General features: G+C 31.9%; 1 protein-coding gene across 2 annotated transcripts in view; it reads right to left on the bottom strand.

Moving 5' to 3' along the window:
• The window catches only part of LOC100373988 (regulator of G protein signaling 22-like), a 52,243-nt gene that overhangs the window by 14,656 nt on the left and 11,698 nt on the right, over positions 1-25,889 (bottom strand). The window contains exons 3-11 of one of the 2 annotated variants that reach the window (XM_085493129.1): positions 12,504-12,566; positions 11,843-12,082; positions 10,425-10,538; positions 8,444-9,618; positions 6,716-6,877; positions 4,520-4,772; positions 2,900-3,168; positions 1,097-1,346; positions 200-301 (exon numbers count right to left, since the gene is read on the bottom strand). In XM_085493129.1, coding sequence (XP_085349255.1) covers positions 200-301; positions 1,097-1,346; positions 2,900-3,168; positions 4,520-4,772; positions 6,716-6,877; positions 8,444-9,618; positions 10,425-10,538; positions 11,843-12,082; positions 12,504-12,566 — 2,628 coding nt within the window. The remainder of the gene's footprint in view (positions 1-199; positions 302-1,096; positions 1,347-2,899; positions 3,169-4,519; positions 4,773-6,715; positions 6,878-8,443; positions 9,619-10,424; positions 10,539-11,842; positions 12,083-12,503; positions 12,567-25,889) is intronic. The other variant, XM_085493130.1, reaches the window with a different exon arrangement.

Raw genomic sequence — 25,889 nt, 5'->3', positions numbered from 1 at the left:
GACAGATGTAGTGATTGAATATTCTGCATCAGAAACTATATTCACCTCATCCTCCCTAGTCAAGTGTTAAGAGAAATACCCTGAACAAAAACACCTCTCATATTGGACTTGTATAATAAACATTATCGGTACATAAATAAGGAGCTATGATAAAAACAAAAGTTATATGATGGCACCCCTAGAGGGCAGTATAGCCTACCTGTGCTTTTTTGTCTAGTTCATACGAGTTGAAAATTTCAGCGTAGAACTTTTCATGGTAGCTTTGTAACTCATGCCAACATTGGAGACAATTAATCCATGTCTGTAAAAAAAAAAAGATGTGTAAAATATATTTTTTGTTCACATGAAATTCAAATACAAGCCGTGTGATGACTGTAGCGCTTTAACAAAATGTTATGCAATTTAATATATTTCAGTTTCATAATAGAAATAGTTCAGGATTTTTTAAAGACAATTATAGTTTTTGTTTTTTATATCTAGCTATTTGTGTTAAAAATAGCATACATGAAAGAAAGAAAAAACATTGCATTGTTATAATAGAAATTGCTCTATCAGAAGTGCATCACATTTTTGTACAAAAAATCATTAAAATATTTTAATCATAGAAACAGCTTTATAATTTATGTAACCGCACACACTACTAATATATCAAATAAAGCTCACATTGAGACAATTCCACATTTCTAATTAAGAACAAATTTTGTTTCAAGATTATGAACATTCAAATGAATTCAGCAGCCAGGATGTATGAACTTTAAAGGGCGGTAGTCGTCGCACCACGCATGTGCAAGATATATGGGTCTCGTATAAACAAAGATGGCGACTTTGACTATAGCGCAGATCAACAAGTACAAACTGAGACGTTACCAGGCTTTATTAATTAGGTATTTCTTAGGTGATTGGAAGGTATCGAAGGAGTCACCGGCGGTAATTAGTGCAAGTCGCGCCCAGGTCAAACCTCATACTTGTGATTTGCATTAGAAGAGCGCATTGGATTGTGGGAAAATCAATGTTTATCAACACTAATGTCGCACATGTGCAGCACGACGACTGCCACCCTTTAAGGTCACAAATTTGACCTCTGACCCATACTTACTGTATTTTCCGTTCTCTCTAAAAATGTCATGAAGAATCCACCAGCTTTATTCTCATTGTGTAGTCCCTGCAGTAGACTCTCCATCTGAGCACTTCCCAGGAACTCGCTGGAAAGACTGGAAATGCTGCTCTTGGCACTACCCGGTCGTGATCCCCTAACGGAACTGGAAGCATGACTAGAATCTGAGTAAGCGCTGGTGGTGCTTTGTGCGGATTTCACACGGCGGCGTAGGTGTGAGCGGAAAGACGTGCTGATGAGTTACACAAGCAGGAGAGTGGGAGGAAAGGATATGGAGTAGGTAAGTAACACACAAACACACGTCAAGTTAAAATCAAAATTGGTAAGGAGACTGGCTTGTACAAATTTACAGTGAAAACCAGTGAGATTATGTCGATAAGATTGCTCTGGATGTTGTAAGATCAGAATAACTAAAATATTGTTAATTACCTGCAGACCTTTGTCTCTAGTACCGACATACTTACATTATTTTGATGCATAAATATTTTGGAACTGTACAATAATAACAATAATTTGAAACAAAATAAGTAATACCAGTAAATTGTTCTGATCTTACAACAGCAAACTTAATGACAAAATCTTAGTGTATTGATTGAATAAATTTAAGTCCATTAAAGGTGTATAGAAATCAGTACAAGGGGCATTTATGGTGATACAGAGCAAATACTATGTTTCTAAAACTATAAATAACATGTTTGATGGAATGAGTAAGATACTGTAGAATACTTTATTTTCGCTTGGAATTTATTTTCGCTATTTTCGCTGAAGGGATGATTTCGTGAAAATAAAATCCAGCGAATATACTTTTTTTCCTATATTCCACATTAAACTCATGAAAAATCAGTGAAAATAAATTCAAAGCAAAACGCCCAAAAAGCCTTTTCAGCGAAAATTAATTCCAGCGAAAATAAAGTATTCCACAGTATGTGAGATGAAAACCTTTGTTATGTGACAAATGTACAACTCTTTAAACACCAAATTAAACTCTCCTTTCACAACAGGACATATTTTATCACAAATTTTGAATAAAATAAAATAAAATTTGCAAAATGTTGCACCAAAGTCTTGGAGGAAAAGTTATGCTATTTTAATAAAGAATTAATTTTCAGTCCTGTATTTTTTTCCTCTTTAAGATTTCCATAAATAGACCAGACAAAAAAAAAAAAAACATCTTTGTGCATATCTTTTTTCAGGGGTACACATTAATTATTATGCAAATAAGTTATTATATACATATCCATTTTCAAACTAATATTAGACATTCAACAGCATGCATGTACAAAGTTTCAATCCATTTGAGCAAACTGTTTCCATACAGATGAAACTTATTGAAGTTTAATGGTATGTAAATAAGCTAATTAATATGCACATCAAGTATTATCAAGTTTTACGATGTCTTCTGGTATGTGTTGCCATTAAAGCGAAATAGCAGATCAGTGACCTGGATGTGAGGGAGAGAAATTTAAACATGTCTATGAATAAATTATACAGAAAACCATTGGATTATTTTTTTTGTTATTTTTTATTTATAGCTATACAATTATTTACCGAGATTTTGTCATGTAATGTAACTTATCATCATCTTTGTAGTTTTGCAAAGTTTGTTGAGTGCAAATTCAAGGTCAAACAGATTGAGTATACACAGTAAAAATTCCGGTGGATGTAGTTGAACTGAAATTGATTCACTGTGTCAAACTGAACCAATAACAAGCTGTGTGTGCCAGGCTAACAACCACAAGGTGTAAGACAACAACAACAATACAAATCTGGTCACAGTATACTCACTTTCTACTTGATGTCAGCATAGGACTGCCCATACTCTTCACTGGGCTTCCCATACGACTGGAACCTTGTGACTTTTTACCACTTTTAATTCTCAGCGGCGGTGATGGTACCCTCACAAACGGAGCTGGTGGGAGTTTTGGGATCATCGTTGGTGATTGCGTGATGGACTTTTCTGATGACACGTGAGATCCAGCACTGGTTGGGTGCAGTACAGATATTGTGACATGTTCTAGTTCTCCTCGAGGGCTAGATGGAAGCTTAGATACCTGCTAAGAATATAAATATATCATGGGTATTCAACCTAATAATACAAGCTAAAAAAAAGTGTCATATAATTATTGATTTTGACATCAACTTTTCAGAATATGTTCCCAGCACAAAATATTTGGTTGGAGAAAAACTCCTTAAAAACATGCAAAAACGAACCATTTTCGAACAATTTTAGTGGGAAGCCATGATAAAGCATAATTGCATGAAAAAAATGATAGTAATCATGCAAAATGTCCTATTAATTCTTGGCAACTATCTTTCTACAACTACATACCATATGTTTAATCAAACAAAATTTTGAGATATGCTGTTAACTTTTTACAATACTGTATCAACTAATGGTAAATGACTTAAAATCTCAATTTTCATGGATGTTTGACCTGTGTTTTTGAGCAAAAAGGTGACCATATATTTTAATCTGGGTTTACATGTCATTTTTCACTACTATGATCATTTGCTATTACACCAATGCATTCATGTTTTTATTTGAAACTTGTTCTATACATTCATTATTACCAATAAAACCAGTGAATATTATTACGAGTACTTTGCGTTATTATGACGAAATGTCAAAAATTTAAATTTTAACTACCCGGTATTTGTGATGCCTATTTTAGAACAAAATGAAGGTCTGACACCTAAATGAGAACACTGACTGCAACACTGTGAAGCGCCCTCTCGAGTTCATTATAGTTATTGTATACACTTTCGTTGTTGTTATTGTTACTTCTTCAGCCATGTTATTAATAAACTAGTAGCAGTCTTGTTACGCATATTTATTGCTCCTATCGCCTGTCGGTAGCATCCTTACCTATACTATATTCATTAGGTATCATTAATACTTTGTACTGTAAAATACTTTAGTTTCGTTATTTTCGCTCAAGGAATGATTCAGTGATGTACCCTTTTTTCTTACATTTTAGATTCATTCCATCAACAGTCAGGGAAAATACATCCCATACAAAACACTCCAAAAGTAGTTTCAGCAAAAATTAATTCCAGCGAAAATAAAGTATTTTAGGCTGAGAAAAAAATATCTCTGTTTCTCGTTTCCACGCGCATCATTTTGAACTATGCGCCTCAGACATTTTTTTTCCTTCTAAAGCATTCCAAAATGCACTTGTACTCACACTTGTCTCAAATTTCTCCCATTTCAGCTCAGTATTAAAAAAAAACAAAAAAAAACAAAAACGCCTCGCCGCCTCATTTTGAAATTTCCATGAAACGAGAAACAGAGAATTTTCTTTTTCTGGCCTTACAGGTATTTATCAATAAATATATAGGAGTTAGACATACAAGTGACAGAAATCTCCTTATAAGGAAATAACAGTGACTGGTGATCACACCCACCTGTTCTTTTTTCGATGTATTTACGTTAGATTGTGTCGGCTCGGTTGGAAGCAGTGGTATATTTGGATGTGACAGCATTACTCTAACCCTGGGCTTGCAGGACTTCGGTCTGAGCGGAAGCAGACCTTCCCGCTTGGGATTGGGATACACCCCTGTAGACACAGTGTGCTTATGGATTGTTTTCTGTCTTTGGTACAAGTAGTTGTTATCCGGCGTAAACTTGTATGTCTGCTTCATTAGAAATCGTGGACCCCTGAAAAAATATATGCACCAAGATGTTTTTTTTTTTCATAGATGAAGTGAATTGATGTGATTGAAATATTGAAATAATAATAATTAATTTTAGTGGAAAAACAACTTATTTATTTCCACTGGTATTTAATTTCATTCTTTTTATGTTTTGAGCAATTTCACTGGGTTTTAATTGCACAAACGTTACAGGAAAACAAAGGGTTCTATTGTTATTTTCCATGTTCACTTGGATTTAATTTAGTGATTTTTTTTTGGATTTAATTCAGGGAATAGTGAAATTAAAAACCTGATGCAAATACAAAAGGGTTAGTTACATAAGTTACATTTACGAGGCTACATGTTTGTTAATTTATTTCCTATTTTGATGTAAAACAAGCAGCCTGTCGGCTGAGATAGCTCCGCTGTTAGCAATGCACATGGCAATTAAAGAACAGAAGATATCATTAGAAAATGAACAAATTTGAGAGAGGTCCACATGTAGTACCTATATGTATAATATATCAAAGCAATTGGACTTGCGGTTTTCAACAAGAAGTCGAAAATATCACTTTTTACCAAAAATTACAAAAATATTTATCAAAATTAGAGAATTAAAGATATCATCATGAAATGAACAAATCTGAGAGAGGTCCACATGTAGTACCTATATATGTAATATCAAAGCAATTGGATTTGCGGTTTTCAACAAGAAGTCGAAAATATCACTTTTTACCAAAAATTACAAAAATATTCACCGAAATTAGAGAATTAAAGATATCATTACAAAATGAACAAATCTGAGAGAGGTCCACATGTAGTACCTATATATGTAATATCAAAGCAATTGGACTTGCGGTTTTCAACAAGAAGTCGAAAATATCACTTTTTACCAAAAATTACAAAAATATTCACCAAAATTAGAGAATTAAAGATATCATTACAAAATGAACAAATCTGAGAGAGGTCCACATGTAGTACCTATATATGTAATATCAAAGCAATTGGACTTGCGGTTTTCAACAAGAGGTCAAAAATATCACTTTTTACCAAAAATTACAAAAATATTCACCAAAATTAGAGAATTGAAGATATCATTACAAAATGAACAAATCTGAGAGAGGTCGACATGTAGTACCTATATATGTAAATATCAAAGCAATTGGACTTGCGGTTTTCAACAAGAAGTCGAAAATATCACTTTTTACCAAAAATGACAAAAATATTCACCAAAATTAGAGAATTAAAGATATCATTACAAAATGAACATATCTGAGAGAGGTCCAAATGTAGTACCTATATATGTAATATCAAAGCAATTGCACTTGCGGTTTTCAACAAGAAGTCGAAAATATCACTTTTTACTAAAAATGACAAAAATATTCACCAAAATTAGAGAATTGAAGATATCATCATGAAATGAACAAATCTGAGAGAGGTCTACCCAAGGTACATATACACCAAGTATCAAAGCATTCAGGCTTGTAGTTTTCAAGAAGAAGTCGAAAAAGTAAAACATTGACACGGACGACGGACGACGACGACGGACGACGACGACGGACGACGACGGACAATCACTCATATGATAAGCTCCGCTCGACAAAGTCGACAGCGGAGCTAAAAAAACAACGCTTTATGGTGATAAGAAACACATACGCATGAGGTAAAATGTTTAAGTTAAGCTTGTGCACAACAATTAGATAGCTGAAAAATACATATACAACAGCTTCCAGACTAATTATTGATGTACGGACAAGTCAATAGCATTCATTTGTATTTTAAAAGTTTATGCATTAATTTGCAAGAAAAAACTGTTTGCCAAATTTTGAGCCAACTTTTTTTTCGACAAATTAATATATATACTTTTATGTACCAATGGGAATTCAATAAATATTATCTTATTAAATAAATGATATAATAAATGGTTTTCTGAAATTAGTATGAAAAAAGTTATATATATAAACGTACCAATACAGGAGCAGTGGTTCCACCATTTTGTATTGCGCCAGAGCTAGATCATTAATGTTCCAGCTGGATAAATCATGTAATCCCAAATTCAGGATAACCTCCCGTGGCAATTCACATCGACTTCCGCTGTGAATGTACTTCTCTCTCAACTGACCTAGATATCTGAGGAGATAATATCATTACATCACTGATTCATATATAAGAGCAGCTGGACTTCTGGTAATGGTTTAACAATGTCTAATACTATTCTCGAGAGCAGAGCTACGTCACAGAGCATTCTATGTTGCTAGGCACACACCACCGTACCATGAATTTCTGTGGAATGCTGGTCGATGAGCAGGTGATAACAGCTGAAGTTGGGTAGAGAGCACAAATTCAACTATTAGACAATCCTGAACAACTAAATTTATATATGTTGCACATGTAGGGGTACCGGTAATCTTGTTACACTGTTCAGGAAAGTCTAAACAACTAGCCCCAAGCACTCTTTTTTTGACCGGTGTTTTCAAGTGGTGAAAATGCCTGAATGTTGCTCCTGAGAATGTTATTTTTCTTAGCCAGTGACTAACTTATTGAGGACAGGACAGAAGTACATATAATAAAATACAAATCAATAACAACTGATGAGAAATCATTTTTTTAAGTTTAAGCACTTGATCCGAAAAACATATCAAAATTAAAATAAATTTAAAAAAAACTTTAATTGAATTGAAAAAAAATTAAAATGCTTTAATTGTTTGTGGGATAAATTTTCATTAAGTTTTACCTCAAGTGAAGATTTAACTGGGACTGTCCAGACTGTCGCCAATGCAACAATTATTTAAATTTAGTTCAAAGTTATTAAACAAATTATATTTTAAAGGGACATAAGCTGTTTTTTTTGTGATATTTATTTGTAATATGACATAAATTGAAACAAGCAGCCTCTCGGCTGAGATAGCTCCGCTGTCAGTAATACACATTTCAATTAAAGAACTGAAGATATCATTAGAAAATGAACAAATCTGAGAGAGGTTTACCTGAGGTACCTATATGTATGGTATCAAAGCAATCAGACTGGCGGTTTTTAACAAAAAGTCAAAGGAATTGCTGTTTTTCAACAAGAATTCAAAAATATCACTTTTTACCAAAATAGAAAAAAATAATTATTAAAATTAGAGAATTGAAGATATGATCATCAAATGAATAAATCTGAGAGAGGTATACCTGTAGTACCTATATACACTGTATATATAATAGCAAAGCAATCAGACTTGCAGTTTTCAACAAGAAGTCGAAAATATCACTTTTTACCAAAAATGACAAAAATATTCACCAAAATTAGAGAATTGAAGATATCATCACGAAATGAACAAATCTGAGAGAGGTCCACATGTAGTACCTATATATGTAATATCAAAGCAATCGGACTTGCGGTTTTTAACAAGAAGTCGAAAATATCACTTTTTACCAAAAATGCCAAAAATATTCACCAAAATTAGAGAATTGAAGATATCATCATGAAATGAACAAATTTAGAAGAGGTCTACCCAAAGTACATACACACCAAGTATCAAAACATTCAGACTTGTAGTTTCTAAAAAGAAGACAAAAAAGTAAAAATTCACGCGGACGACGGATGGCGGACGACGACGGACAATCACTCATATGATAAGCTCCACTCGACAAAGTCAACAGTGGAGCTAAAAAATTGAAGATAATTTTGAGGATTATATAATAATTACTTACTGCAATAATACATCTTGTTCACCTATACTTCTTGCCTTGTCGACATCTAACCAAAAATTCCAATTCTTCTCTCCTGAAGTTCCATCAAGGAATTTACGAAATGCGTCAATTCCTTTTCTATTACATAAGTTATAGGTTTTCTGTTTTGAGAAGTATGGATCGGTCTCGTCTTCGACATCACTACCAAATAAGGAGTCCTCTTCTTGGTCAATGGAGGAGGAGGACTTACTTGTAATACTGACTTTCTTCTTAAGTGTGTGACGTTCATCTTCGTCACCTGGTAAATTAAACCTGATAGATTCCTCTCTACTGCGTTCAATTTCTTTAACTGTGACTTCATCCAACATTCCTATTTTTAAATTGTGGCTTTTGAAACCACCACACTGTTTTAGTACATTGTTATCAATAACCGAATCCACTTCCTTTTCATCTGATTTGCACGCTATAGAGATGGCTTGTTTCAAGATCATAGCGACTACAACCGTAGCTAAATCATCTATGCTCTCCACCGTGATGGAACGTGGTGACATTTCATCTTTTGCCTCTGCAACATCCATGTTACTGTCCTTGTCGATTTCTGAACCCCTCCCCTCATCTTCGTCCACTTCTGACGCTTCATTTGTTTTCCCCTGTGATTGGTCGGGGTCATAAAAAACTGGCGCAGTGTATCCTGATGTAGTCGGCGCCTCCACAACCATACAAACATCGTCGCCTGTTGGGGCTTTCCAGTTCAAGGTTGGTGGTGTTTTTAATCGAGGAGGGTCATCAAACAAACGGCTGTGCAACATATCCCCATCCTCTGAGGGGTGCGAATAATCAGGAAGCCCATATTCACTCAAGTTTGGTCCCTCATACACGCTTGGTGTGTATATTCCACTGTCTATCGTTGTCGGTTTCAAGGTAGTTGCAACGCTTTGTCTTCCTTCCATCGCTGAAGATAATGGTCTAATTCCGGAGGCACTTGATAAGTTTGTTCTGCGTGCATTCTTAGCCATCGTGAACCACTCTTCAGAGCTTGTGGTCTGGGTGTTTCCCATGCAAACAAACATCTCTTTCATGATTATCTCAGTTTCGTCAATATGAACAGGCTCCGGCGTAGCAGGTTTTTCAATAGAAAACGGACGGAAATCAGAATCTATGAATAAATTAATTGCTTCTTCACCATCTTTTGCAAGCTTGGTAGAAAATGAAAAAAATAACAGTTAATCGTAAAACATCGCAGTCATCTTGCACAACATATTAGAATGTTATGTAAACAAACAATTGTATTCACATACATTGCAAACAACTTTTATACAAGACACAAATTCCCTGAAATATGCAACAATTTGTAACAGTAAACAAGTATTGGTGACTTTCGCAAAATTTTGCTTTTAAAAATGTCATAAAATTGAAAAACATTTCTTGCAGTGAAAATTATGTGTTACAGTCATATGTGAGATCTATTTAAAACACTAACACAGAACGATGACTTTGGCACTTAATCTTTAAACCACTAGAATTTCTTGCCCTATTTCTTCTGCATTTTTTTCTTCTATTTTTCAATATTTCTGGAAATGCCCCCTAATTTTGAAGCTGGCAGACAAAATTTGAATAAATTTTCAGTTTTCACTCAAAAAATTTGGCTATTTGTGTCCCAATATTCTGAAGGAAAGTGCTAACTATAAACGGGACTATTTTTTGTGCATTTGTGATGAAAAGAGAGAACTGGTGGTGAAAAATTTGAAATCTGCTCAAACCTGGGAGTTGCAAGGTAAAAAATGGTCAATATTATTTGTATTTGTAATAATTGTGAGATTTTTGTAATTTATACACCACATTTAAAATAGATTTTGTTTTCATAAAATTTGAATGAACACAACTAATTCTGAGCATGTTCTGTTTTATTGTGTTGCGATGAGTTGTTCTGGGTGGTGTGTTCTTCTAGAGCCATGTTGCATCGTGGGAATGCAGTAATTCCATCAATACAAAAATAGCTTACCTCGGCCTGCGATACAAGTTTAGCTAATCTGTATTCCAGATAAGTTTCACTTTGTAAAAAAGCAGGTAATCTCTCCATCTTGATCCATTGTATACCCTGCTCCTTATTAAGACACTAACAGAGTAGAAAAAAAATAACAATAGTTAAATTTCAAAATATTTTAACAATTTATACTATACATTTTTGCTTGAAAAACATACAGGACAAACAGTCATTTTTATGAATATCAAATGCTTTTTTTTTACAAATCTAAATACTGGCAACCCAAATGTACATAAACATGAACTGTACATAAACTGTTGGACTGTTGTAAATGCTCATGAATTGCTCATTTCTGGGTTGTCCCAACAAGTCTTCACTTAGAGAGATTGTCTTCTGAACAAGACCTACATTTATTTGTCTTTGAACCTGATGAATTCTCTTGATTTCGAAAAAGAGCTCTGCTGGAAAATTTTTTTCATCAATGAAAAGAAATATTTTGGATAGTTTGAAAATGAAAACTTATTTTACTGAAAAAAATAATGTTTATAAAAGTGGTTTATTCCTTTGAGTGCTAAAATATACTTTTGTCACCATTAAATAAAATTTGCATAATTTTTGTTACATATTTTTTTACAAAGATTTTTCCCAAGATCTTTATCTAATGAGAAATTATGTTCATTTGGTTCAAAATTAATAAAAAAAAATATATAAAAATTCATATAAATTTTGACAAAATATAGAATTGAAACAAATGTGAATATCTGTCTTAAAAGCAATATATAGTACTTGTGTGAGACATTGCTCATAAACTAATATGTTTAAATTTACAAAGAACACAATTAAAAGTGATTGATAGGCTAATTACCGTATGCAAATTAGTCACAATTTGCTAATATTATATTCATCCTTCTAAAACATGTGCATTAGTCAGAATTTTAGAAAGATGAAAAAAAAAAAAGTTTTTTTTTTAAAAATAAATTTAATGAACAATTTCAGATTGAAAAAATACCAAAAAAATATGATGCCGCCCCTGTCAGTTGATTTAAAAAAATAAATTCCCCACTTGGTATAGACCTAACTGATTTGTTTGGAACATTAAAATCAACAATTGTGTAAATCAATTATCTACATAAATTGTAAAGTGCTGTTGTTCTTTTCGGGGTAATCTGAATAAATATGAAGAATATATGCACTGCTATTGAGTGAAGGAGCGAGCCCTTAGCAACACAAAGAAGTGACAGTAATTACATAAAAACAAAAGTTTATGATCACTGACACTAGAGGGCAGTATACCACACATCTGTCTTGTACTGCATGTCAAAATAAATACTATGCAGTGTTCTGTTCAAACAACAAAAAACATGTAATATTTAAGGAAAGAAACTTACAGAAAATCAAAAGGAAGGGAGGAGGATTTATCTGTATCTGTAACTTACCTGTACTGTAAAGCTAGTTTTTATTTCGCTTGGTTCCTGAGCGGTTCTCTCATAAGCATGAATATCGTAGATGGACACCTTTTTGGCGTTTGCAACAAACGTAGCAGCTCTGTAAATGGGGCTAGGTTTCTTGGATTGCTGGACTAAAGTACGAATTTTGTTTGTGATCTCTTTTTTAGCTGAGCTGACTACTTCAAATCCACCTCGTTCCTTGTTGAAAAACAGTGGTTCTGGGAATGTCTGAAAGAAGAATTATATTAAGGTGTAGAATAAGAACTCCAGTTAGTCTGATAGATTTGTGTTCATCATATGGAACATATGGAGATACTTTATATATTTTATTAGAAGTGAAACACCAATAGAAACTCATATAAACCAAAAAATGTGGGTAAAACATGACTAATTTGCATCAAAAAAAAAATAATTTCACCAAAAATATGGTTAGGTAAGGTTATCAGAAACACAATTTTTTTTTTTTTGTTATTAAAATTACTTTTTTATTTGGAATGTTGTGTACTTTATTTTGTGTAAGTGTTTGATGAAATAAAGAAATCGTTCATTGCATCGTGAGTGCTTAGGTTCAAGCCTTTAATCCCAAATCCCCCCATTGCATGAGATACCAGACAAAGATTGAAGATTTAAGAAGAGATGCATTACTTACTGGAAGTGCTAAAAAATAATTAAAATATTCCACAAACAGATCATCAGTTGCAAGGAAATCCTCCTGAAATTAAAAAAAAAATCATGTTAAGATTAAAATAATTAAATTTACAGAAAAAATATTCTTATTGAGTACTTGCAATTTTTTTAATTTCACGAGTTGGTAAAAATTGTGTAAATTAGTACAGTGAAAATGTCACCGGGATCCTAAAGATGCATTGTTACGTTGACTTTCGCAAATTATTTTCATCATAAATACATTTTTGGTAAAAAGTACAAAACTAGACTGAGACTTATTCCCAGTTTGGCAAGACTTTATTTATCAGACATTATTTTAACCAATATTAGCGAGAATGTATTGGTTTCCATGGTAAAAGTATTCACAAATCTATTGATATGGACTAAAATATGTGAATTGTTATTCATGGGAATCAAATATATTTTTATATTCAATGAGAATTTCTCCCCCACAATAGGCTCTGTAGATGCAGAACTTGTCATGAATTATGCTAAAACTCCTACAACATGCGGATTGATTATATAAATTCGTTTATTTTCTAAATTCCGAAGGATCTATACATGCAGATTTAATTGTAAATCCCATTAAAACAAAATACTGCTACAATGTACTTATAAAAAACAGAAAAAAAAAAATATCATCTATCACTGATTCCAAAAAAGTAGACAGTGCCCTCAATGCTAAATATCCAATTTGATGAATGACTGCACATACATTTTGAAACTAATTAAATTCCTTTGTATCACAAGACATATTATTTTAATTTCATTAACATTACCATGGACAATTTGTGTTTTCAAGTGTGACAAAGTAATAGTTTAATTGGAAATCCATATATTATGGGAAATTTAATGGTGGATATTTCTGGATAAAAACAAAATATTCACATTATATTCGAATAATTTATATGTATTTTATACTTTAAGGTTGTCATGGCAATGTGTCTTTTTGAATGAGTTCAATGTCTAAAATGGATAGTGTATTTGATTCATATGTACATAGCGTTGCTATGTGTAGTATGGGACCCATACCAATCCAATGCGATCGCAACAACCACTGCCATTCAAATAGAGCTCATCTCCCAAGTTTGAATTTGGGAGGGGGGGGCAAATTTTTATAAGCAATGAACCTTTGGGTGAAAAAAGGCCTACTGGAAGTATGAGACAGCCAGTAATGTTTGCTGTGGGGGGAGGGGCATAATTGTAGTTATTGAACATAAAATTACAATAAGAGTCTCATCCAACTTTCAATGTCATAAGCCATAATGATACAGAGACTGAAAAAAAAAATGGTTGGAATAACCGAATGTTTGAAATATGAGTCTGCAATACTGATTACAAAATCGTAACTTTAGTGTTGCTATGAGAACATTAAAATTCTCATTCTCTGTCATAGAAGCTTATCTTTTAATTGTAATAATTATAGTAATATCACTTAATACATCCTAGTACATTTCTAGTCTAACACAGTTGCCACGGTAACACGGTTGTCTACTATGAATAATACACATACTTTGCTACCAAAGTCAATACAATCATTCACGATCACTCACGAAACGCAATCATTTCAATGTATATGAACCATTTTTAGATTGCGAGATTAAAATTAATGACATGGATATTACAGATTAAACATAATACATCAGGATTAATTTAAATCAATCCTCACATTTATTTTCATGGTCCAGCTGACAGAAGCAATCATTTCAATATGCCCAGGGGACGTCACTTAATAAGTACTGCGTGTAAAGAAAAATTGAATGCCATTTAAACCTGTCCTTGTTAATAGCAGAAACACTTTAAATTTGTTCAACAAAATGAATGTTTTGTGAATTTTCAGCATTACTTAGCCGATTAAGTGTTTTTATCAAATATGTAATGGGTTCAGCATTTGGGAAGAGTTAAGAATAATACAGTTGTTTGTTAGAGCTGTTCAATGGTAAATTAACAAATTTGAGCGATTATAAATTCTTATTAAAATACGCAGACTATAGAGAGCATTACGTATCAATGCCGCAAATATCAATGCGATTCTGGAGCATCATGTCTTGTGTAGTGCATCATGGGAAAATCAACCTTATATTTTAGTGTCCAAATATACCGGTTGACAAATGCTTAACATAAGAAGGGTAAATGTTTTCATTGCACAAGAGCACAAATGTCCACCCATATTCAGGATGTAATGGTGACACAGAAAGAGCAGCCAAAGGTCGCTCATGAAACAAGCTCTATAGACAAGATGTGTATATATACCGGTAGAAGAAAATGGAAGATATCTATAGACCCTAAGAGTTTGAAAAGGTGCACTTCTAGTCAATGGGTGGCGCCATTTTGTTGTACATTTTACAAATTTGTGAAGCGAAACAGCTCATTCATGATTATAAAGCATCTTCAAAATGTTGTTCAATGATAATTAGATAATTGTTTTCTGGTAATGGCGGAAAAAATTAAAAATTAACCTTCTTATGTTAAGCATACGTGGCGCCATCTAGAATTTGCTTTAATTGTTTATGTCAGTTCTATGTTTAGTAAATTTTTAGTAAACTGCTCGACTGAGTTTGCTTTCCAGGCATTGCCTGCTACATATTATTTTTATTTATATTATATTGTATTTTTTGCACATCTTTCCCAAAAAACCAGGTGCAAATTAAACACCAAATGTGGTCAAATCAATATGCTGAATATTTCAGATAGGTTATAAGAAGTCAAAAATTGTCACTCTAAATGATATTATTAAAGTGGGAAGGTTGTCACCTGCGCATGCACGGGAATTGAGTTCCAAGCGACGATAACAACACACTGTAAAAATGCAAAGGCTCATGGGTAGATGCTTGTTTGTAAACAATGACACACTATGGCCATCTGACGCAAAGCTTTATGGGTAATTATCAGGCAGTTTGATTATAACAATTTCATGTACCTCTCTTTTTTTTGACGCTATAATATAAAATGTACGTATGATTTTCAAGTTTTTACATTTTCACAATGAGTAAAATTATTAAACTACTGTACCTATATACCGGTAATTAACATCAAGTATAATTGCTATAATTAAAAACTAATCTAGAGAAATTTATAACATTTTGAGCAGATCAACCTGAAACATGAAATATTTCTATGAATACAAATTCTCTCCTAACTACGCAACACAGCTTTCATTAATTCTCAATCATGTCAAAAATTTTACAAAGTGTTTAGTGCTCTAGACTGAAATATTTATGTCGCCTAGCAGCCATTGCAGACTGAGCCTCACCGCTAAGTGACATTACTATTCAGTGAATAACGTCCGCCCTGACAATGTATGAGCAATGAAATACTGTCGCCATTTATAGCGTCCAATAAAATCAATCAAACACAGAGTCATCTGTTCGATGCATAATTGTAAAAAAGAACAGGAAATTAAGTTCTGTTTGTATAAAACTTTAATGTGCAGTATAGTACTTTAATTATTGTGAGTTTTTCTTCTGATCATGAGTTTTTCGTTTAATCATGAACATAATAACTTTTTGTACAGATGTCCATTGTGTTAAGTTATACAGCTGCATGTGTAGGAATACTGTTTCCATGGTTTCCTTCATCCTTCAAGCTCATGACCAAATCTGCGGTTTTCTCATAAAATACATTTGAATGTTTCTTATTGTTTTATACTTTTATAGTTAAGTAATTGTTCAAAATATGGAAAATTGCTGCAGTTTAGATTAAAAAGTGCACAGAGTTTTAAATATGTTTTTAAGGAATTGTCTGTTTATAAATTATATGTATGTTTATGAATTATTAATTATGTCAATTATTTATGTCATAAAAACATACTATTAAAGGTTACTGTCGTTGCAATGCATCCTGGTCAATATGGGTCCCATGCCACGTATACAACACATATAAAATACATTTTTGTCTACATGCAATGTAAATAGGTGACAATTGGCTGTTTGACTGTTTTCAATTGTGCCCTCTATTGGCCATTATGAGAAATGTTAGGATTAAAAATAAACTCTTGTAGTACCGGAGCAAATCATTGACTAATATCAATCATGTATATAAAAGTTATTTTGCGATCTATAAAATAAGGACATTTAAACCTAAAATTATTACTCTTAAAAAAAACTTCTAACAGAAATATTAAAGCTGGGGGAGCCGTCACCTACGCATGCGTCAGATGGCCATAGCTTGTTTACAAACAAGCGTCTACCCATGAGTTTTTAGCGTGTGTTGTTATCAGCACTTGGACTAAATTCCCACTTCAAGGTTACTTGAATTTCTGTGAAATTCAGGTCAATTGGAGATATATATGAAACGCCGATAAGGCTTAATTCTCAGCATGTACGTTTTATAATAAAGTGCACACATGAGACAGGTCGATCATCACACGTGTTTACATTTTGCACGCACATGCAATAACAGTTTTGCAAAAACTGGTCAATCAGTACTGAAGATAAAATAACAGCATTATTCGCTGTCATAGTTATTAAATATACATGTATGTGTTCCGTTTACTGAAAACATTATATTACCGGCAATATTGTCACAGCAGGTCGCGTACTAAGTACCGATTAGTGAGTGACATTTGTTAACAGACATTTGCATGCTGGTTGGTAAAAACCTAAAAGAAATGGCGTCATAGTGCAATAGCCTATAGTGACATCATGCTCTAATCACTATTTAAATTATTTTTGTTGTTTCTGTTTTGTTGTTTTTGTAACTTTCGAGTACACAATGAGTTAACAATGTTAACTATGCATGTGATATCATAAGAACCATGCACTCCTCAGATTTCAGTAAAACTTAGTTACTGAATGCTCTGGAATGAGATGAACTGTGATTAGTTTTCAGTTGAAATTTTCCCACTGATATGACATATTTCAAAGTTTCAAGTTTGTGCACAGATGCTCAGATGTAAATACATGATTACCTTTAATATGGTTTTAATTCTTGAATAATAATTTCCTAATTTGCATAAGACAATTTCAAGCTTTTACACAGATATACATTCAAATTTATTCCTGTTATAATCTATCTAGAGTTTATATTATGTACTTCAATAAATTGTTTTCAAATAATGTATTTCAAAGAGCAGCTAACTATATATCAGTTAACAGGGTTCGTGTTTAATTTTAAATATATTCTATATCCATGTGTATTTCATGCCTCAATACCCGCAGCATACAGGAGTTCTTGTTAAAGATACAAGGCTATTCATAAATGAAAATACACAGAATCTATTTATTTTGCAATAAGTTTTATTCCAGGGGCATATACGGATATTGAATTGAAAAGTTATTGATTACATGTACATGTACCAGCCTAATTTTCAAGGAAATGATGTGATGATGTTGTATTTTTACCGTAGGTTACTATGGCAGTGATGTTACGTATTTCAAATTGTAGACTGGTGAAATGGGCTGAAAAAATCATATAATGGTAATGATGGGGTAAAATGCAATTTTTCTTTTAACATTGCGTTCTATGGAATTGTTATAAAAATATCAATTTTTGAATAATATAAGTTTCTAATGAAACGTCACTGGAACATACAAAAAAAAATGGTATTTTATTATTGTAATAAACCATTGGATATTGTCATGTGATTTATGAAACCTTTTTTGATTGGGAGTAGAAAAGCACCTCCATTACAAGTTTGTATGTAAGTAACTTCACTGTAAGTAACACTTTAACTAAAGACAGGTGGCATCAGTAAAAAAAAACATATTTTACATGCTTTGTAAATAGTACATGGGATTCATATCAAACACAAGGCAGCATGGAGACCACAATGCTGGAAGACAATCAAAAATATTTGTACAGATCACTGATAATTTAGATCATGTCCACCATTAGTGTAAAACTTAACAAATACTGTAAAATACTTTATTTTAGCTAGAATTAATTTTCGCTGAACAGACTTTTGGAGTGTTTTGTATATAATTAATTTTTGCTGAACAGACTTTTTGGGCGTTTTGTATAGAATTAATTTTCACTGATGTTTGGCAAATTGAATGTAAAATATAAGAAAAAAAAATTATACTCGCTGGATTTTATTTTCACTGAATCACTCCTTCAGCAAAAAATTAATGAAAATGAATTCCGAGCGAAAATAAAGTATTTTACAATAGTTAGTTTTAGGCTGGCTCACAGCTATATTGCTTAGTTCACTTTCAAAACTAACACGAGTTGTGCAGAGTAATCTGCCTACATAATAGTAACATAGATAATTACTACAATTATTAAATTGAAATTATTGATGATTATGACATTTGCTTTAAAAATTAAAAGTTTTTATGAAAATACAAAGCAAGCTGATAACGAGTTTGGAAGTTAAGTTACGCTCAGACTGTACTGTAAACACATTCCATCAATACTGTAGGTGTGTGGGTGGGTATCAACTTACAGTATTATTCTTACCTGTAGTAAACAGTGCAACTTTCATAAATCATTGGGTAATAACAAAACAATCAAATACTTTGTTCAATTATTTTACAATGGTACCAACAGTTGCTGTAGTAGAATGCATATCAATCTACGGGATGGAGGGGCCTACCAGGTAACCACCCCCCATTCTTTCAGACTAATTTTATCATTTTTTTGTGCTGAACAAGAAACAAAGTGGTAACATTCACCACCTTTTACATAATTTGATCAAAATTGTATATTATTTGCATTTTTATCTAAAAATTTATTTAAATAAGTCACCAAAAATCAACATGTGTAATATCAAATTATTTAAAACTTGATACGAATGAATGAATGATAATGAATGAATAAATAAATAAATAAATAAATAAATCAGAGTTGCTACCAGCTTTTTAAATTATAAATTTTTTGGAAATAAAAAAAAACAACATTTTTTGTTCAGTAGCATTGAAAATTATCAAGTTAAAAACCATATATAGCAGAGGAAGAAAATGAATCATTTTTTGGCATTTCACGGAAATATGAATTTGTATTATTTGAAATCCTTTGGGATGAGAAGTCAAGAAAAAAATATACTTGTTTCTTGGCATGAGATGTTCTAAATAATGGTTTGGTGGGCATATAAGAAAATGCACACCTTGAATACTGTCTTAATTCATATCCCAATTGTCATTCAATTCAATTCATAATTTAATTCACATCCTATCATAGAAATTTGTATCATTTTTGTTCTGTGCTCTAATTTTTATATGTAGTTATAATACATGGCGCGCATTCATATATGCAATCAAAATAAGTTTTTACTTGAATGATTCCTTATTCTGTTTACATTGCGTAACTTAATTGTTACCATAGCTGTACTTTTTAATTTATTTCATGGTTTACTATATACCAATTGGGTTCCTAGTCCCAAATTATCGATTAAAAAAAATCTGCTTTATCTACAGATCCTTAAATCCTACTATGAATCTTTATTTGTAAAGTCTAATAATTTGGTTGCCTAGCAACATATCAACTCAAGATGTAACAACTGATGTACCCACCAGCAATAGTACCATAACACCAGTATGGTGAGACAAGGAGAGACAGACCATTGCTGTTGGTGGGGGTGGCCGTCTGGGTAGGGGTGGGTGGTTGTCTAGGTTGGAATATGGAGGAAAATGCATTAAATTAAGAATTATTATTTAATTCCAGAGAGGGGCTTTATGCAAATAATTCATTTATCTCCTTCTAATCACATTTACATTGAAATGATGACATACCCGGTACATATATAGATAGTTAGATATAGATAGACAGATAGATAAAACATGAGTTTTAATTTATTTAAAATAATTAAATAATGTGTCTCACATTATGACATATACATTTTTACTAAAATAACATATGTCAATAAATATTACATTGGAAACAAAAAAAAAAAAAAAAAAATTCCAAAAGAAAAAACTTGCAGTGTCTGAAATAAGACAACAATACTGTATAATATTCGATATGGGTCCCATGCAACATAATTACAACTTATGTGAAATAAATTGTAAGTTTACATGAAATCTAAATTTCTGCTGTTTGATAACTGCGATGATTCAAATCTGATTTAATAAAAATACAAATCATGTTGAGAATAAATACATATTGTGTGTTTATTACCAGAATAGTCTGGTTGAAGTTTTATGTCCTATATAGTCTTCTGGAGTTATGACTTCCAACCGGTATTAACAAATAAAAAATGAGTCAATAATTAAAGGGTGGTGGTCGTAGTGCAGCACGTGTTTGATTTTCATGTAAACAAACATTGTATTTCACACACAATGTTTACGTCGCTACAAGTCCCATACCGAACAGGACGTGGCTTGATGACTACCGCTGTTTAAGTCAGAAATAGTTGCGAATCAAATCAATAGTCGCGATGGGACTCACATATAGTTCAAATCCTATAATCACTTCGCAAATCATGGGGGTACATTATTTCATACGATATTACGTTTAAAGCCTAAACAAAGGATTATTTATACAGTTTTTTTGTTAAATTTGCCAGAAGAAAAAAAACCTTGCAGCATATGAAGTTGGATGAAAGAAATGATTAATCGGAACATTGCAAATCCTTAAGATGTATGAATAAAGCATGCCCCTTGGGTGTAAAGTCTAATGTGACAATATTTGAAGTGAATGATTACATGTACATGATTTGAAAAGGTCGATAGTCTAGCAGCTCTCCTCAAAGGTGAGTATTGTTGCCATGGTAATCATGGTTAGTATACATAGTGCATATTAAGATCGTTTTTTTTTTTCTAGTGGTTTTAAGTATATTGGTTGACATAATGAAATATTGTTTTTTTTCTGAAGAAACACACAAAATTCAACAAGTGTTTTTTTTTTTTTTTAACGTACAACAACTGGTTACAAATACATGTTTGAGTTTTTTAATTATTGGTAATTACATTTTTGTTGTGTACCAGAAAACACAATATTAGATTATAATATATATGCGTGTAATATTAAATTTATAATATATATAATATAGAAATATTTTCTAGTGTCTTAATGTACAATGGTGCTATGTAGAGTATATATATATGTACATGCACGCTATGCTTTCAGTGTCCACATTTTTGCGATGGTCATTACTAATTGATACTATTGACACAGGAAAAAACATTTATAGTTACAACTATTTCCGCTTTAACGAAGTCACTCAGTGTGGCTTTCTGCCTCATGAACCCATTCAAGTTTACACTCAAAAAACAACAACACTCAAAAAAAAAAGTAGCAAAAGATTTCTAATGTCTAAAACCTAGCTTTTGTTGATACTATTTATTATTATTGTGTATATTTGTTAATTAATGTAAAATTAAAACTTGTGTATAGTATTTTCACTCACATACAAATTGCAAAATGCAAATCTCTTTTATTTGATTTTCAACAAAAAAAGTCATATTATAAATACATTTAATAATTTCATGTAATTTTTTAATAATTCAAATTATAAACATATCAAAAATACATGTGCAATTAAATTAAATCAAACAAGATATGATTTAATTTTACAATTATAAATCTACAACCTAAATCTAGTGTCACATAGTTTTATTTAACATATACTCTTTGTATAAAAGCTGAAAAGAGCTCAGTGTTGACACAAACTAAAATACTATAAAATGACTAATTTTCACTGGGTTTAAATTTCACTGATTTACCATTTCAGGCATATTCAGTGGGTTTTAAATTCACGGTTTCGTCATTTAGATAATGTGTTCTATGCTAAATTTTACATATTCACTGTGTTTTAATTTAGCGCATTTTTCCAGTCAGCGAAATAAGCTAAATTAAAACCCAGTGAATAATTACCCCCTTTACAGTACAGTACTAGTGCATACAGAGTAAATAACATTATATCCCCCCTGGGAGGGGATAGAAACCCATCTAGGATTGAACCATTTGAAGAGTGGGTGGGCCTTGTGGAATTTTCACCCAAATCAGTGGTATGATTATTTATTTCCAATAAATTCTACCTACTGTAAAATAATTTATTTTTATAGCTGGAATTAATATTTGCTGAAAAGACTTTTTGGATGTTTTATATGGGATTTATTTTCACTAAGGCCAGACTTTTTTTATTCCTTGTTTCGCGAGTTTTTATAAGGCAATTTTTTTGAGGAGAGTGGAAAAAAAATAAAATTAATTTTTTTTTCCCATTAGATTTGTGTGATTCTCAAAGAATTGTAAGTGAGATCATTGGTCGGAGAGAAGAAATGAAATAAAATTTTATTTCATGTATAACCTTGTTGCTCATCTGCGCGAGACTTTGGTACTTTTATCATGATACTTCCACGAAAATGCAACTTGGATTTAGTATGCGGCTGCGGTAAAAAAATTAAGAAAAAAGTAATAGTTTTTTAGCATTTTTTTGCACTTACAAGTCGAAGGGCGCGAGAAATTATGCTGAAATAAAATTTGACACATTTTTACAGCGCACAAAAAAAATATTTGATTGATTACGTGTACATCTAGCCTGTGACTACAGAATTACGGAATTTATTTTTTCAACTTACGTTGTACGAACAAAAAAATATTGCAATTACGTTGAATGAAAATAACCCTTAGTCCCCCCCAAATGAATTTTTTAGACCTGAGTGACTATACAGTGGTTAGTATGTCCACCTCATATCAGGGAGATTGTGTGTTCAATTCCTGAATCCAACTGTTTACTCAACAGTATAAATCAGAGTACAGTCTGCCATGCCAACCAAATAACACACAATTTTCAAGGTTTGGTTTGCTCAATGTGCTTGAAGTTAGCACCAAACAACAAAAAATGTCAAGAAAGACAGCAATGAGCCCTATATCCACAAATGTCACCTTGCACAAAGGTATTGAAAAACAAAATACTGCAATTGTTATATTTTTCAGAACCCCCTCCAAAAATTGTTTAACATGGAAGCTAAATCAACATGGTTTATTGTTGTTAGGTGGGAACGTTTTAAAAGACAACCAGAGCAGGTTGGGTTCAAAGGACACCACTGTCTGTTCAAAGTACACAACAATGGACTGACAATAAGTACCAACCAGAGGTGGAAACTTCATTTTTGTACATCTATTAATTGCATATTTCAAAACAACTTATTTTTTCAACATAAACAATTTATTTAAAATATTACCACAAAACCACCTGTTGAATTGCAATGTCTTTTAGGATTATATCCTTATTTAAGCATGGCAACACTCCACCAGAACAAAACAGACCAACTCCCAAAATAAAAAAAATACAGAAAAACTCAAATCCATACCATACATATTGTACATAAGATGTCCCCCCACAAAATAATGCTCATCCCTTATCTCGATAAGATATCAATCCAAAAATATAATCTTTAATATTTTTTGAATTTTCCATGTTTTCAATGTTTCCATTACAAAACACAATTTGTGATTATTCGATACAAAACACAAAACATTTACATGCTCTATCTTTCTCACTTAAAAACGAGTTACAAACATATCTGTATAGTAACCATGGTAACCAACCCAAGGCTGTTATTGTATGTTTTGTAGGTATCCTATCAACAGTGGTTTGACCCCCAACTGTGTGATTGTACATGCTAAATTGCATAGTTATAAGTCTACAAATGTCATCCATATAGTCGCAGCAAGAAAATTTAATAATAAGCCAAGACAATATTGTATAGGTAATGATCACTAATCAGACTGATTGCTCTTTACTAAAATATTTAATACATTGTAAAAACAAATCTGATGTTTATTATAAAACATAAAATGAAATAGTTATTGCAGACAGACTACATATTGTCAGTTCTTGAAAACGCATGTACTGCGTGTAAATATCAATTTACCTGGAACGTTCACTCAAAGAGTTAACACTGCAAATATGTCATCTAATGCACATTCCAGTTTAGTAATATAATTAATTACATAAAAAATTGACAAATTAAACATAGATCTCAAGATATCGCTACCTTATTATTGATGCCCTACAGCATGTCAGTAATCCCATGATGCATCTCAAAATTATTACATGTACTTTGACAATGCCCTTCAATATTCCGCTATTATTACACTAAGGCAATAATTTTATCATTTTTGGCTTTTATGTAACTGCCCTTAACCCTGTAACTAAGTTTACTCATTCAAGCTAGTCACAATAAAGAGGGAGGAGCAGGGGGGGATAGCTGGTACAGGTTACGGGAAATAAAAATGGCTTTTTACGTTTTTACAGAAAATAAAATGAAAGTTCCATTTTCAGTAAAAAAATAGGTTTTTACACTTTACAAATAAAGCAAATTCCTAATTTTATATTATGAGTTTTTATAATATTTTTGATAATTTGAGATTATACGACATTTAATTTGGAAAATGCTTTATATACTTACAAAAATTAAGATATTTGTACAAACTACGGACGAATAAAATACTTGATTACATTTTACACCTTGCCCATGTCTATGAATTTACGTTTTTTATTTATTCAAATTACATTATTACAAAAATAAAAACAATTGATTACAGCTTATGAAAATACCCTTTGCCGACCCTCGATAAACACTATTTTTTGAATAGACGTCAAAAACCACAAATAAACATAAATTTGACTCAATGAATGATTGAAACATTCAAAACATGATGTCTGAATTAGAATACTTACAATTTATATATTTTTAGTGGAAATGATTTTTTAAATGGGAAATTTCAAAGAGATTTCATTTTATAATATGTCTTTATTTTTTTAAATAGCGTGTTGATAGTCGATAAAACAGACCATACCCTTAGGTATTCCCAACACAGTCAATTACAATCCATATGCCACTTAACAATCTATTCTCAGCTTCCATCAACGGATATAGAAAATATTTCTTCAATAGAACCTCTCTTCAGGCAACAGTTCTCCTCACACTCGCTATATTGCCATGGAAATGAATGTAAACATGCCAAGCTAGACAATCAGAGTTAGTGCAATAATGGAAGACATTTACTTAATTTCCTTTTAAGACTGACACTTGATACTTGAAATCAATTCAATAGAAAACAGTAAGCTTTAGCAAAACAGTGATTTACACAATGGATGTCTTGTACATCCATATCCCACAATCAAAGAACTTTATATCGCATTAAGTACTTTATACTTCTTTAGCATGATTTTGACGAGGAAGTTAATTTTACAAATTATGGTCATTTTCCTATTAAATTGTTTGTAGACATATACTGTAAATCATTTAATTAGTGCGGCTAAAAATAGATTTTAAAAAGATTCATGAAAATAACATTTTGTGGAAGTTAGTATGACTTACTGTTTTAAAATTTCACGAATATTTAATTTCTCTTACTCGCAATATATGTCTCATATAAATGCAAATATATAATAATAATATATGCAAATATATAATAATATATGCAAATTTATATGCAAATATATAATAATATATGCAAATTTATATAACATATATGCAAA

The sequence above is a fragment of the Saccoglossus kowalevskii genome, chromosome 18 (genome assembly GCF_978046115.1).
Source record: "Saccoglossus kowalevskii chromosome 18, keSacKowa6.1, whole genome shotgun sequence".
Lineage (NCBI taxonomy): Eukaryota > Metazoa > Hemichordata > Enteropneusta > Harrimaniidae > Saccoglossus > Saccoglossus kowalevskii.
Note: the sequence above shows the minus strand (reverse complement) of the source record. Positions and strands in the feature narration are given on the sequence as shown.